The sequence below is a fragment of the Sinocyclocheilus grahami genome, unplaced genomic scaffold (genome assembly GCF_001515645.1).
Source record: "Sinocyclocheilus grahami isolate Dianchi unplaced genomic scaffold, SAMN03320097.WGS_v1.1 scaffold258.1, whole genome shotgun sequence".
NCBI lineage: Eukaryota > Metazoa > Chordata > Actinopteri > Cypriniformes > Cyprinidae > Sinocyclocheilus > Sinocyclocheilus grahami.
In genome coordinates, this window is record NW_015505437.1 from 1248482 (window position 1) to 1264895 (window position 16414).

The 16414-nt window shown below is 38.1% G+C and overlaps 2 protein-coding genes and 1 long non-coding RNA gene across 3 annotated transcripts in view; 2 read left to right on the top strand and 1 right to left on the bottom strand.

The window, feature by feature from the left end:
• Positions 1–481, bottom strand: part of LOC107598929 (uncharacterized) — a 24177-nt gene extending 23696 nt beyond the window's left edge. Inside the window, exon 1 of the long non-coding RNA XR_001610612.1 lies at positions 352–481. This is a non-coding gene — a long non-coding RNA (uncharacterized lncRNA). The remainder of the gene's footprint in view (positions 1–351) is intronic.
• A 10724-nt stretch (positions 482–11205) lies between these two features.
• Positions 11206–12018, top strand: LOC107598951 (transmembrane protein 158-like). The gene has a single exon (XM_016290393.1). It carries the CDS (start codon positions 11482–11484, stop codon positions 12016–12018), a length of 537 nt encoding a protein of 178 aa, XP_016145879.1. The 5' UTR covers positions 11206–11481.
• Positions 12019–12717: 699 nt separating this feature from the next.
• Positions 12718–14682, top strand: LOC107598952 (CUB domain-containing protein 1-like). Its single transcript, XM_016290395.1, has 4 exons — positions 12718–12876; positions 13783–14109; positions 14202–14564; positions 14645–14682. The coding sequence occupies exons 2-4, from the start codon at positions 13950–13952 to the stop codon at positions 14680–14682; spliced, it is 561 nt and encodes a 186-aa protein (XP_016145881.1). The 5' UTR covers positions 12718–12876; positions 13783–13949.
• The last annotated feature ends 1732 nt before the right edge of the window (positions 14683–16414 follow it).

Here is a 16414-nt window from a genome sequence, read left to right on the forward strand (position 1 = left end):
CCCCCCTACTCTCACACACTCGCACACACACACACACACACACACACACACACACACACACACACACAAGGTCTCATGTTTGTGGAAGAGAAGTGAGGAGAATAAGCAGTGTCCCGTCGCTATGGTTACCCATCTTCCAGTCAGTGAGGAAGATCCACTGCAACTCATATGCAAGTCAAGTCTAACGCATTTGGATGTGTAATGCAGCCTCGCATTGTTTTTAACAACATTATCCATCGGTTTCAGTAATAAAGTCAGTATTTCTAGCAGGAGAGGGTGTCAAATATAAAGACATCAGATGTCAAATGGTTAGAGCTGAAGAATAGAGAACATGGATCACATTCTACTTACACGACGAACAACGGGACCTATACAGATGTACTGTGATCCGTTCAGTGTCTTCGATATTATTTATTCATTCACAGTTTCATTTTGGTGCCGCATTAATACGCTCATCTGACAGATTCACACCGCTACACGGGCGCCGCCATGTTGTTCAAATCACTCGAACTTTATTTAAAACTAAAACACCCGCGCTTGAGGAACGATGGAGTAGATTTCAACAGCATTTTAAAGTTAAAATTATTCTATCTAATGCACTCTGAAGACAGGCGGAAGCATTCTTCACTGGCATTCTCTTCTAAACATATGCATTTCCTTTGGCTTTTTATTACTTTTATTATTGTAAAGAATTAGACAGCAAACGAAACATACTACTTATTCACGCTCTTAAAGGGATAGTTCACCCAAAAATGTGTCATCAAAAAAAAGTCTCGGTGCGTCGCATACCGAGTAGGTATAGTACATCTGAATTTGAACTTACTTTGTGAGTGTTAAAAAAAAGTACATTCTAGAATATGAGTAGTATGAATGAAATTCGGACATCCGCCATTTTGTTACTGCCATGTGACCTACCAGAATGCATAAATCCTCTCAGATGGGTCCATGGAATGCATTGTACACTAGTACACAGATCTGTAGAACAATAGGTTACAGAATGAAATGAAATATGCAACACTAGCTAGGCTATGAAAAAGTCTATGCTATTTCATTCCGTTTAGAAGTTAAATGCTAAAAACATTCATAAGAGCACTAGACAAAGTTACCATATAGCAATGATTATTATAACCGTAATATGTATTGTTGCATCATGAATAATAAACAAATTATCCACCCTTAACCGGTTAAAGGGGTCATATGATGCGATTTCAAGTTTTCCTTTCTCTTTGGAGTGTTACAAGCTCTTGGTGCATAAAGAAGATCTGTAAAGTTGCAAAGACTAAAGTCTCAAATCCAAAGAGATATTCTTTATAAAAGTTAAGAGTCAGCCACACCTACCTAAAACGCTCGTTCTAACACGCCCCACATATCTACATCACTGTAATATAACCATGCTATCACGCTCAGGGAAAATATTTTTCAGAAAAGACAGAAAGAGTTGTTGAGGCTTAAAGGTAGTGATATTGAAGTCACGTGACCGTGGTGTAGTTTGTTTATGGCTTACGTTTAGCTTTGAACTTCTGGCGATTGCATGTTAGGCATCATATGACATGCAATTCATCTTAATTTAAATGTTAAGCATGAGTCTATAAATCACATATCTTATGATCACATATCTTAAAGGTCCCCTGAAATGCTTAGAAACACGCAGTGTTACTCTGTGTTGACGTCATTTGAACTGAAACAGGAAGACAGGGCGGGACATATCAAGCAGCCCCGCCCCTTTTTAAAATAGCCAATAGCGTTCGTTTATATCACAGCTTGGGCTAGAAGCCGTTGAGCTCCATAAAGCCGCATTTGACAGCCACAATCTCATCCATATTGCTATAAAATATAGCATTCTGTGTAGAATTGAAATAGCTCTGATACATTTTGTGGTCTGCGGCGACTCGCTCATGTGATCCGCTCCGTGCTATCGTGTCTCTGGACCGGAGCAGAGGGTGGTTAGTGGGACACAGCGCCAAACCAGACTTCTTTTCCTCAATGGAAAGCATATTTACACTGTTTGAATCGTTCCCTGTCCCCTATATAGTGCACTACATGCCATTCACTGTACAGAAAATACTAATTCTGTGGACAAGTGACCGATTTCAGCCGCGGCTTCAGCGTCTATTTTATAGTGTAGGGGGCGGGGCTTCGGCTTCTAGAGAGCATTTGATTGGACAGAAAGTTTGATGAGAAGCTGAAGTACAATGTGACATCAAAAAATCATTAAGCCGTTTTGGCGGAAGTGACGAACTGCAAGCTTTGAATGCTTATATCTTCTAAATGCGAATTTTGTCACTGTTTTGGAGCACACTGCCTTATAGATAACCTTAAGACTAACATATTGATACTAACACCCAAAAAACTTAAATTTTGATTTCATGGGGACTTTAAGATTTTCACTTAGGGCTTTTTCTGAACTTGTCTTTCAGTCTTACAGTAAGAGGGAGTGATTTGGAAGTCAGCTGCCTCGTTTGATGCTGTAACCTGTTTTAACAAACCCTGACTATATATATCAGTGAAGATTCAAGATGCTGTAAAAAGCACAAATATTTCAACTGTATCATCTAATCATCCACATGAGCCATTGCTGCTTGGCCTGCAGTGATTGCCACTTAGAGCTATGTTTTTATTAGTGTAGTGTTATTATAGTTTTATAACATTATCAGAATTTTCTTCATCTTTGAATCTGGCACTGAGGCATCACACCGAGCGGCACAGTATTCTGTCATATAGCTGCCAGGCATGAAAATTCAGTGCTGGATGGTTTTCCCTGTTACCGTAGCAACCCTTTTATCTCTCAATAGCAGATTGTTTTCTGTTGAAGCATTCAGATTTGTGAAATCGGCAGCGAAGCACAGGCTCCATTTCACACCAAATGAAACAAACAGAGCATTAACTCCTTTACTGGAAGGTCAGTGAAGTTCAGTCATATCTTCACCCCCCGAAGGCTGTCATATGTTTTAAAAATCCGTCTGCGGTGAAACTGCACCTGATGATTAGATTTCTTTTGTTTATGTCAAACTGAAGGTGCCTCTTTCTTTCAGATAATACTAATAAAAATGACAAAGTTACACAAAAATTACATTAAAATATAAAAATTAAAACTAAATCGAAATAAAAATGACAAAAACATAACAAAATTACAAATGCTTTCACTAAAATTAACTGCAAATTAAAAGAAAGAAAAATTCACAACTAATATAAATGACAAACATATATTTAAAAAAAACAAAACTGAAAAAGCATGGTCATTTTCTACCCAGACATTATGCAGTAACTTCACTGACATTTCCATGTACAACAAACATCTAAAAAATAATATTAAACATTAAAGTTACTAAAACTAAAATTAACAATAAAACAGAAAATATAAGCAAACTGCACTAAACAAATACATAAACTATCTGCACGAATCAGTTTTTTCCACACTCTCGTTTTCTTACGATGGTCATAATGGACGTTTGCCATAATTTCCTCTGCTTGCCAAAGTTCATGTCATGATAATAAGCGCAATAAGCAAAAAGTATAGATAATTATTCATTTTATTAGTGATGTTTACTTATTAAACATCACCTGTTGCTCAGGGTTATGGATAGCCTGTAAATGATTAAAATATGTCCTCTCTACTTCTTAAACCCCATATGCAGCATACTGAACAATACCTTTTATCAAAGAAGCAACCTGCACACATTCTACAGATGTGGTTGGATCTGACTGTTCCTGCCTCAGTGTTATGAAGATCTCTTAGTCAGGAACTGGTTATAATTATGTGAAATGCCCATTTCCCTGATCCTATTTCCTCATTGCTGTCTCCTCTCGGGCCCCGGGCATCTGTGTGATTTTCTCTCTGATGAATGATGCTCAGCGCCTCGGGCTCTGTACAATGAAGTCAAAATCTGAGATGAAATCTTCCTCCCTCATTTCCTTCCCTTTCCTCTCCTATTTGTCCTGTTTAGCTGTGTGTTCAGTGACGGATCACCATTATCATCCTCTGCAGCCCCATCTCATGAGAAAACACGAGTGGTGATGTCCTATGAATTTGTACGAAAACAGATGATATTTTGACAAATAAGCAAGGATGAAGGTCTAACCCTAAATTTAATCGTAAATGAAGCCTGCATCTGCTTTCATCGCATTTCTTCCACTCTGACCGAATTGTGCATGTGCTAATTCTACAGACAGATAACATGCTATACTCATTCACAAAACATGGAACTTGCAGGGAGCTCAGAAAATATAGTTTGGAGTTATCACCCATCAGAAATAGGGTGGCCATATGTGCCATTAATACGGGACATGTCCTGGCCAGGATTTTTATATTGCCCAAAACATCCAAAGTAGTTTGACCAATAACATGCAGGTACACATTCTAAAATATGCTGGGTTAAATACAACCCAGTGTTGGGTAAAATAGGGACAAACCCAGCAATTGGGTTGTTTTGACCCAGTGGTTGGGTTACTACCCAGAAGGTTGGGTTAAACATTTAACCCAACCACTGGGTCAAACCAGCCCAATTGCTGGGTTTGTCCCTATTTACCCAGCACTGGGTTGTATTTAACCCAGCATTTTTTAAGAGTGTATTGTTCATAATCGACCAATCGTGGCGCGTCGCGCTTGAGAAGGTCAAAGCGATGCAAATACACGCACGTGTTTGTTCGTTCGTTCGACTTGAAGTTCGATTTCAAATCGTACCGCGAGAGCGATTTGAAAGCATAAGGAGCCGTCTGCTCTGCTCTCTAGCTCTCATGAAATAATGTCATACAATGATCGATCTGCACAGTGCTAACAACCAAAACCTGGATATTTTAGGCAATATAGAAATCCTGGCAAGGGTGCGTCCCATAAAAATGGCCACCAATATGGTCACCCAATCAGAAAGCTTCTTGCTACATTTCGTTGCACTCCCTAAACCCCAAATGCTTTTTAGCCCAATTATTCTTCAAAAACACATTGCTGGGTTCTAAAAGCAGCCTCGCATTATACTGAGTTTTCACTCTAAAAGCGCCATCATTTGCAAATGATTAAATAGTTTTTCGTCTCTACGTGAGCACTTTCCTAGATGTTCTTATCTTTCTACTTTAGTTTAACAAGTACACAAATCAAGTACCTGAGTGGAAGCACAGATACCATAATAAAATATTACTCCAGTAAATGTATAAGTCATTTTCAATTTTACTTGAGCAGAAATAAGTACTTGATTTTTAATGTACTTGAGTATTTAAAGTAAAAAGTACTGGTTAATGAACCGTTTATTTTTTATTCTAGCGAGTACCTGTCAGACTAGTCATTAGTCAACACTAATAAGAAATATTACCACAGAAATGTAATATGTGGAGGTAAATCGGGACACTTTTTGGCATGGAAATGACTGGGAAATAAGCAAACTTTCAAATGTATTTTCAAAACTTACAATATTCTATGAAAACATGAAACTTAAATATATTAAAATACTGTATAAATATGTATGCATTTAAGTGGTACTACTTAAAGGGATAATTCACCCAAAAATAAAAATGTTGTCGTCATTTACTGACCCTCAGGTTATTTCAAACCTGTATGAGTTTCTTTCTTATGTTGAACACAAAAGAAGATATTTTGGAGAATGTTTGGTAAGCAAACAGCTGCTGGTAGCCATTGACGTCCATAGTATGAAAAATATATAAAAAAATATATATATATATACTATAAAATTGCTTCCAGCAACAGTACTAGCAGAAAGGCAGCCGAAGTCTATATGGAAGGTAGCTATATAAATCATGTTATATCTATCCAAGCCCTAGGATTTTTGGTATAATCTGAAACAAAATATGAAAGAATTATGAAAACATGGCCCTCCTCAGTGCAGCAGTCCAACAGGAGATTGTCCTGTGATTGTGTGATCTGTAATCAGTGTTTTTGATGTTTTCCATCACAGTTCCTGTGGATTATCATGCTGACAGCTCCTTCAGTCCCCTGTGTGTGCATCAGTCTCATCTCTCTGCCCTTTCCCCTTCCTGCTTCTCATTAATTAATATTACTAATTAGCGTTCTGATCATTTGGCTGCCTCCAAGAAGTGGGGAAGAGCTGGTGCACACAAGGGGATGATCATGTGTCCAAAGACTCCTGTGCTGTGTATTGTCTGTCTCAGCTTCCAGAGTCTAGCCATTTTATTCAGCCAACACTATCATTAAAGGTCATTTTTTCAGTGTTAAGATTATTTCTCATATCCCATTTTAAAGTCAACATGAAATTGTGTTGGCAGCCAATTTCCATAATGTGACTTCTTTTCCAAGTGAATATTCAGCATGAAAAGATGTAAAGTGGGACTTGATTCATCAAATGTAATATATTTTTGTGTTAAAGATAAGTAACAGGAAAAGGACATACATTCCAGAATTGAGGGATTTGTGATGTCAACCAGAACAAAAGTAATTTTTTATATTTTAAAGCTGCAGTCCATGACTTTTTTTGTTTGTTAAAATGATCCAAAATCAATTTTTGAGCAAGTACAAAGCCAGCCAGTGTTCAAATCGATCTCCTTACCTTAGCCCGATGCACAACAGTAAGCTTATAATAATGTGTTCTAATATGAGTGATATACTGGTAGGAATGCACGGGATATTCGAGCGTGCCGCCGCATTATTATGTCACATCTGTAAACATAAAGAAGTTGTCCTGGCTAATAGTCTATATCACATGTGATGATGCTGCAGGTGGCGGATCGTTTATAGCCTTTTCTCACAGCAGCTGGAATAATTCAATTTATCATTTTGATGGCGGATTGTAATCCATAAAAGATTGTGTTTATGAAAAATGTAGCCTAAGGGATTGAAATTAGATTATATTCTAGTTTTAAATGTGCATCTGATTACAGATAGCCTACGTGGGATTACACAAATTGGAAGAATAATTCGCTTTTTGTGTTGAAAGAATTTCTTTATATGAAATTCGAATGGTACGACAATGGTAATGACTGTACAGAAACTGAAATCTACATGTAATGCTAATACACACACATAGTCACGCAATGCTGATGTTTTTTGAGAACAAAGTATAACAAAAATAATTTGCACGGTTTGATGTGATATGAGCTAACCGATTGTTAGCGCAATTTATTGTAATGCTTTTTTCCCCTCAGTTGGTCAGAACAAAAGTGGCAGACTTGTTACTTACTCGTTCAGAGGACAAAAACAAGTGAAAATTCTTATTTGGGTCATACTCCCAAGGCTAGAATAATTCCAAAGTACAGTGTCCAAACCAGTGCGGTGTCTGACAGCCACACGTACTCCCTTAAAAACATTAGATTCATCCGCGCTGGAGCCGTGCCGGTGCACCACGTAATTAAAATAATTCTGCAAATAACTGCAGTTGCAGGTTTCAAACAGAGATGGAGGCAAAGAGGTAAAACCTACAGACTGCAGCTTTAATGAAACATTACAAAGACAACACGCACCAATAATTCAAGCACAATAAGACCACATGTAAACGCAAATGTGACTGTGGTGCTTTCACAACAAAACTCTGTTTAAGAGTCAACCAACAGCATGAGTTTGTCAGGTTTTATCTGTGTTTGTTTTGGTTTTGGATGGTTGGCACATGACCTAGTTTTCAGTTAGTTTCCTTGGCTACTCATTGTTTAATTTGCACACCTGCTGTTCATTTCTTTGATTGGTGTAGTCTGCCTATTTAAAGGGACAGTTCACCCAAAAATGAGAATTTTATCATTAATTACTCACCCTCATGTCTTTCCAAACCCGTAAGAACTTCGTTCATCTTCAAAATACAAGATGTTCTGCGTCAGCATAATGGCTCCAGGGTGACGCAGAGGAGAAGAATTGTTGAATAATGTCATTATTTTTGTTTTCTTTGCACGCAAAAAAGTATTCTGGTAGCTTCATAAAATTACGGTTGAACCACAGATGTCACATGGACCATTTTAATGATGTCCTTACAACGTTTCTTTGCCTTGATTTTGGTAGGACCCTTGCTGACCCTTTCTGCAAGGTCAGAAAGTTCTTGGATTTCATCAAAAATATCTTAATTTGTGTTCCGAAGATGAACGAAGGTCTTATGGTTTTGGAACGACATGAGGGTGAGTAATTAATGACAGAATTGTTGGGTGAACTATCCCTTTAAGTACTGTTTAGTAAAAACATGAACACACTAGAGCTGCTTCATAGTCATAACTGAACAGCTTAGTCGTTTTTGTTGTGTTTATTTTGCTATTGAGAGGAAAGCGCACAGCACATACTTACATATTCATTTGGATGGTGTTGGGATAAGAGTAGGCTAAGCGAAAAATGACAAAGCATGGTCATGAGTATACTGGGGTCTTAAGTAATAAACTTTGGTTTGGGTAACTATTAAGTTTCTCATGACAGTTCTTTCAAATCTGTGTTAGCAAACTAGACTCAGTGGATAGTGGAGCAATCTCTCTTTAGTGGCAATGAGGAAATGCAAGACCTGGGTCTGTTTGCATAAACTGCTTGGACTAGTCTTAAAAAGTTAGTCATCTAATTTGCTTTCTTCATGACTGGTCATAACTTTTCAAAAGTCAGACACAAAAAGGTAGACTGGCCTAATTTGAATCAGAAAAGTAAGACTTATTGGCTAACTGCTAGTTGGTAAAACTAGTTAAGACAGTCTTAACATAGTGGCTGTGTGACTAGCCCCTGAAACATCTAGAGCCTAATCTACACAGGAACTTTAACGGGGAGGGGAAAACAATTGGCAGCCAATACCTAATAACAGTGTGTGTGTTTCGAAAGAGAAAAAAGGAGGTTCTTCAAAAAGCCAGTGTTAACCAACCCAGAATCTACAAATATGTCCCACTCTTTTTCCTGATTTTAAAAAGAAAAGAAATATTCAGAATCTTTCATACATTCTGCTTTGACAAAGGAGGCTTTTATCTTGGTCCCATTAGCATTTTTGGCACTGGAGCAATTTACATTTTTATAGCATAATTAATGAACAAGAAAGTCATTTACATTTTTCCTCTGTTCACTGCCACACTGTGTGGAGAATATTTTATTCCAGGGGCCAGTATTTGGGAATTTGGCCAGTGTGTGAAGGAAAGGGAACGGCACGGTGAGAGGATGAATAACCCGTTCTGCTTTCAAATCCAGTGCGGGGCAGACGTTCCTCTTTCAGGTGCAAATGGAAGGTAATGTGTACGACACATCGGTTGGCTCTCGCATCAAACAGAAGGCGGTATTCAAGCACTAATTAAGCCATTTACACATCTCTAAAGAAAAGGATTCATACATGTATTCCTCAGACAAGCAATTGGCTATCATATTTATCATCTTGTGGGTAAGATGTTGTAATATTCTTATTAATGTATCATTCAAATATTCTTTACTTTTCCTGATGATTTCTTATGTTGATAAGCATATTGTAAAGCAGTAGATTGCAAAGTTCACTGTGTAAAAGGTTTGCCTATGAATGAAAATTTGCTGGAAATGTACTCCCCCTCAGACCATCCGAGATGTAGATGAGATTGTTTCTTCATCAGGGGCCGGTTGCATAAACTGTTTAGACTAGTCTTAAAAAATGTAGTCACCTAATTTTTTTTTCTTCAAGACTGGTCATAACTTTTTTTAATTCAGTTATGGAAAGGTAGATTTTTCTTATTTGTATTAAAAAAATAACTCCTTGGCAACTGCTCGTTGGTCAAACTAGTTCTTAAGACACAGTCTTAACATGGTGGCTAAGTTTATGCAACTGGACCCAGATTTGGAGAAATGTAGCACTGCATCACCTGCTCACCAGTGGATCCACAGTGAATGGGTGCCGTCAGAATGAGTCCAAACAGCTGATAAAAACATCACAAGAATCCACATGAGTCTAGTCTATTAATTATGACCCGTAAACGGTGCCTGATCTGTGCATATTCCTCTCCTGATTCAGACAAAACAACTTTTTCACGGGAGGAAGCACTATTATGGACTAGTATTAGTATTTTGGCCAGAAAAATTCTGCTTAATTATGGATTTGTTTCTTACACAGTTTTTCGCATCACAAGATATTAACTGATGGACTGGAGTGGTGTGGATTACTGTGATATTTTTATCAGCTGTTTGGACTCTCATTCTGACGGCACCCATTCACTGCAGAGCACCCACTGCTGAGCAAGTGATGCAGTGCTACATTTCTCCAAATCTGATGAAGAAACAAACTCATCTGCATCTTAAATTGTCTAAGGCTGAGTGCATTTTTAGCAAATTTTCATTTCTGGGTGAACCATTCCTTTAAAATGAATCACATCTAGTGAACTTCACAGGGCTCATTTTTATGCCTCGTGTGACAGGTCCATAAATATATTAATATTTCATTAGATGTTACCTCAGGACATAGGTGAGTCCGCCTAGACCGCACTTCCTGTGTCACATGTGAGAGAATGTTTTTTTTACTGACTTTATTCTCAAAAAGAATAAGAACGAGTGCAGCACTTCTGTGTTAAATTATGATACGATATGACGTAACTAACATGGCATTTTGTTTTCATGTAAAATTAAAACCATAAAACAGTAAATGGTATTACAGAGAGAATCCCTGCAGACATGGCATGTGAATACACATAATTGCCAAATACACCACTGCTGTTTTCAGAGACCTGTCGAAGACACTATAAAAATACAAAGAGAAATAGTGCTTTAAACTGTTTTTGCTATCTTCGAATATACCTCAAAGTCTATTGAGCACTACTAAAAACTATTGAACATTAGGCAGAATATTAACAGAAACGGGTCATTTAACTTATATTGACCTTTAGTGACCCCTCCAATAAGGGATCAAAAATCTGTCAAATTTCAGATACATTCAAATAAAACAAAACCAATCATGAACAGACACAAATGTAGAATAAAACATGAAAAATATTTCTCAAAAAAAAAACATCTTTAATAATTATATATAGAAATGTGTAGAAGCTTGTGATTTTCATTGTTAGTTTGTCGGTGTAGTAATATTGTGTTCACTTCTTATGACAAAATAAAATGATGTTGGCATCATTTTAAATAATAGTCATTTTAAAACAAATTATAATGTAATCAAGTGCAAACCACTGCTACATTTTTGGACTGCAGACCTTATAGTTACTGATACATGGGACTTCCACGTGTGACAACTTGCCCCAGTCTCTCCAATGCAATGCATAAATCACATCATCTGTGTGTGACATGATCTCCATGAGCCCACATTACCACACTGTCATATGAAGCCTCCTACCCTTTTCGACGAGGACATCATCTCATCACGCTAACAGCTGAAGCAGAGAGGTGAAGGAGCAGAAGTCTGCTTCACAGACAGTCAGTCAGCCACACGCTGTGGCGCGCAACCGTGCGCTCGGTCACTCACTTCGCTCTCCGTGCGCGCAGAGGCAGCAGCATCAGCAGCACAGCACACACGCGTAACTGATGGAGCAGCTAGACGACGAACTGCTCGGCAACTGCGGCGGAATAACGAGCGAGAGCGAGACCACCATGAGCCTGGAGGAACCGCGCGCTCTGCCATGCTGAGCATCTCCATCGCGCTCCTGCTGGCTCTGACCGCTCCCTTCCGCTGCGCACACAGCTGGAGCGACGAGGACCTCCTGCTGCCGCCCATCAACTCCTCCGGGAGACTCCTGGCCAGCCTGGAGGTGGATGTGGGCTACTCCAAGAGATCCGTGGAGGAGCCCGAAGCCTCCTCGCAGTGCAACGTGAGCGTGGAGAGGCTCCCCACCAAACTCGTGGCGCGCTGGGACAGCAACTTCGGCTTCCAGTGCGACGTGCTCATGTACACCACGAACAGCCACGGCAAGGCGTTCTTCTCCGCCGCCTTCAACCGGGCGATCTCGCCGGTCTACATCGAGCACCTTGGCGTCACGGGCGGCCAGCAGGAGTTCAGACTGTGCGTGGGATGCGGTCTGTCCCGGTACCGGAGATTCCGACGGGGCAGGACAGAGGGTCAGCAGACGGGCGACTCGGTGCACTTCTGCTGCGTGGATTCAAATGGGCGACGCCAGACTTTTTTACGCTTTGATAATATTCTTTTGATAACATTCTAAATAAGACAATATTAAAATGTAATAATGCCAATGGAGGGAGCAGGAATGAATAAAAACATAGTTTACATACATTACATGACATAACAAATGCCCTTGGAATCACTGCCACAACTGTAATCATAACTCAACTCTGAACTGTAAGGATTATTGTCTTGTTGCATGCTGAATTTACTCACATGAATGAAGGAAAGTGTGCTGGAACTGACCTCTATAATGACCTTTATTTCTGCCGTGACTCTTTTATATACGGTGAACGAGAAGTGCAAAGCAAATCACAATTCTGAAAACAAAATAACAAATTACAAACGCAAATGCAAGTCTAAAAAACATTATAACAAGTCAGAAAACACAACGACAAATCAGACAAACCGGAAGAGGTAGGTATAGTTTGAGACGGCACCATTGGTTTGGGATTACTCACCGCTGACTGGACGAGACATCTGTCAATCAACGTATACAGAGAAGAACCAGCCGAAGAACAGCAGAGTCGTGGTAGAAAGTGCGGAGATGGTATTAAAGTAGCTCAGTTTAAATGTATTGCATGAATTGCCCTTACTATGGAATAAAAAATACGGAGTGTATATTTAGATTTAGTTAAAAGTGGCTGTAGAACATCAGCTCCAGTGACGCAGATGGATAAGTGCGTGTCGTTGGCTTTTTAACGCGATCGACCCGGGTTCGATCCCGCCTTTTGCATTAATACTAGTGCTCACACAAATACAGAGTGCAAAGTTTGCGTCAGACAGGACACACAACAGTTGTGCCAGTCATCTGTGGTCCTCAGAAGTGACACGCTTTTGGATTTCAGCTGCTCGCAGCCAGAGAATGTATTCACCGTACAGATCATCATAGATAATGGTGAGAGCTGCCAGATAAAAAAATATATACTTTTTATTCTTTACATTTTCGTTTATACAGTGTGTGTGTGTATGTGTGTATATATAAAAAATATATATATATAAAAAATTTGAATTGTACACAACACATGTAAACTCTCAGTACACATCTGCATTTAGACAACCTATTAACCCCCTGGTGCTCATCACGTGGTGGGCAAAAGTGACCAAGTTTATATTTTTATTTCAATCCAAATTATTGTACTAAATTGTATTTGGATTATTTTAATTAATTTAAATTAATTTGTTTTGTATTTTTATTTCATGTTACTAAATTTCCACTTTGTTAACCACTTTCTGAGCAAAGACCTGAAAATGTAATATCCAACTTAAATAGCCATAAATCTTGAACGCTTTGGAACACAGATGGTGTCTTTTCAAAGAAGACACTTGGGATATTATTGCTGAAGTAAAAAATGAAAATTGAAATTAAAAAAGTTTTTTGTTACACAAAAATAGTATTTTCACATTTTATATTAAATATATATCTTCCAAAACACATTTAACTCTAAAACTGAAGAATTAAAAAAATGTATGTGAGGTTGATATAAAAACAACAACAAAAAAAGTACCAAACATTTCAACTAGAAACCAATTTCCTTTCATTAATTTCCAGTGCTATCATTTTTTTGTTGGTTTACATAGCAAGTGCCAGTACCTTTACCAAGTTCCATACCATTCTGGCAAAGTAAAAAAAAAAAAAAAAAGACTAAAGAGCACCAGAAAAGCTTCATTTTACAACCAATGCACACTTTTACATTATTCTCCATCTTATATTACTAAAAAATGATAGCTTGCAGGTGTGTACTTGTTGTCAGCTTAATATATCCACTGTATTCTTTCTTTGACTTGCACGTTTGCTCCACAGTGATATATAACATCGAACCCAAAGAATACAATGCTTTTCAAAAGTTCAATCGCACCTTCATCTGGAATCTGAAGCCGCCGGCTACAAAGAGCTTACATTTGAATTTCACTAGTACTGGTTTACGGCAGATTCAGCCCACAGACAGCTGCCCAGACAAACACGTTTACATGCTCGCAGTGGAGGATGTCAGCGTTGGAAGGTTTTGTCCGAATGGAACTATTAGACAAGTCGATGTGCGTCACGTTGGCAAACTGTCTTTGGAAGTGTCTGGAGGTCGAGCTCTGGACAAGAAGGTTATCGGTGTGTCACTGGGACATCTCATTAACTGTAAGTACAATGGTAAACTTAGATATTTAAGCATATATGTGCATATATGCATATTTAAGCATATATGTGAAAAGTTGTACTTTATTTTACAGCACTGGCTAATTTCCATGTTGTTCTCCCAGAGAAGAGTTCAACCCAGGACTTCTTTACCCCAATCGCTTTTCCTGAAAATGCAGAGACAATGTGGTATTTTACTGTTCCCCACGCGTACTACACTGATGTGCGCATTCTGAGCTACACTGTCCCAACATGCCTCCAACCTGAAAACATCCCTACAATGAAGTACACTTGGCAGGGCAAAGAGCCTCTGGTGAAACTGATGAATGTAAGCCAGCCGTCGGTGGAGCCTGGAAACTTTAATCTCTCCATAAAGAACTGCAAAATATCTGGGCCACAGCCTCCATCGCAAGGCCTAATGGTGCACGTCCAGATCTCTGCCATCAAGAGAAGCAAGGGTAGGTATCACAAATTATTTATTTTCATAATTAGAATTGTGTATGCCTATTTATGTATATTTTTATAGTAATCATATTAGGTTATTCCGTGTCAACTCAACCAGAGGCCTCTGGCTAAGATTGTTTATTTGTTTGTTTGATTGGTGGAGAAAGAAACTACTGTACATAAATGAAGATGAGAAGCCAAAATACTAAACACTATGGATGCATATTTACTGAGTAATCCACTATTTTTAAAAAGAGGTCAAAGTGACAGTTTTCATGTTAGACCTGGAGCTACGAGGGAGGAAAATTTATGAAAAATAAAATAATGGCAGCATTATTATTCCATTTTTACACAAATTGGTAACAATTTTCTGCAATCCATGTTGCATTATATGCCAATTATATGCCAATGGTCAAAAAGCACTTTTCATATTTTATTCCAAAGTTTGCATGCTTGTAACTCAAGAAATATTAAATCTATCTCAATATCCTTTTAGATTTTTTTCTTAACAAACATTTCTTTTGGTATCTTTATTTTTAAGGCCCTATATGATTCCGTTCCAGAGATATTAGCTCTCAATGTGGCTCCATACCCATCTGAGTGCCAAAGATATTCTTTTTTGCAAAGTTTGTGTGCCTGCAACTCAAGAAGTATTAAATATATCTCAATATCCTTTTAGATTCTTGTCTTAACAAACTGTATTTTTGATTTTGTACTTGATTTTTAAGGAACTATATGGTACATCAGGGCTCTCAGTATGGGTCCATGTGCACATTTTTGAATTTTACTCCTTGTCAGTGGTCGAAAACCTTATTTTCATTCATGTCGTTTATATAGTGTAGCCACCAGTGTGTTACTCTGGGTTTAGAAGAGTGACTCTCAAAAGATTTTTTTAGAATCTAAGATTTGTTGCATTTGTATGCGATTGTTTCCTTGACACATTTTTATTATTATTTATTGATAGCTTTATCATTATTGATTTACTTTGACCTAACTTTGATTGAGCCATCTGTTGTGTCATTATGGAAAACCCAAGCAGTTCCAGGCCATGACTCATGAATACAGGATATGAGAAGAGAGCTTTCTTTCTTTTCAGTGGATTTTGAAGAGCCTCGGGTCTCACAGGAGTTGCTTCTTAAGCTACTTTAGTCAACCTTGCTTTTTCACATGTTTGATTAGGGTGGGGAAGGATGAAATATAGAGCAGCAGTCATTGATTCAGTGTTGAATCAACACTGATTTCAGACAGTGTTTCAACATCGAGCAGACAATCATGACAAACATTTAAATTATTGGTTATATTTTAAATGCAGTAGGGATTTTTGCTTTTAATTTCATCCCTTGTTTAAATATTTTTATTATGTCAGAGTAACATGCTAAAGTTACAATTATAGCAAGTGTCACATTAAATTAATGCAGATTTTTTTTAAAGCTGTTTTTATGACCATACATGTGGTCAACTTATTGGACGTAATTTGTGTAAAATCAAGCATGAAAAATTCATCCAGACGAAAGTTTTTCAAATGTGTTGAGTGCGTCAAAAAACAAATTTGTAAAAGTAACTCTGGAATTGTGGTTCAAATTGCTCATTACTTCCAAAAAGTCATCAGTTTGCAAAATACGCATGACTTGATGTGTTACCCTCAAAACTGATTGTTTACATGAACACCAGAAAACCGCTTATTGTGCGAAAGCTGTTTACTGCACAAAACAGTGTTTTACATGCACTGTGATTAATGCTGGGCGGTATGACCAAAAATGTATATCACGGTATTTTTCAAAATTATACCGGGTTCACGGTACATGACGGTATTTTTTTTCATGCATGACAGGGTGTTAACCATATTTTCTACTGATTGAGAGAG

Coding starts and splice junctions, on each gene's coding strand:
- LOC107598952 (XM_016290395.1), top strand. CDS start 13,950: ATGCTCGCAGTGGAGGATGTCAGCGTTGGAAGGTTTTGTCCGAATGGA. Junction 14,110..14,201: donor ACTGGGACATCTCATTAACT/GTAAGTACAATG, acceptor TTTATTTTACAG/CACTGGCTAATTTCCATGTT. Junction 14,565..14,644: donor TGCCATCAAGAGAAGCAAGG/GTAGGTATCACA, acceptor TAATCATATTAG/GTTATTCCGTGTCAACTCAA.
- LOC107598951 (XM_016290393.1), top strand. CDS start 11,482: ATGCTGAGCATCTCCATCGCGCTCCTGCTGGCTCTGACCGCTCCCTTC.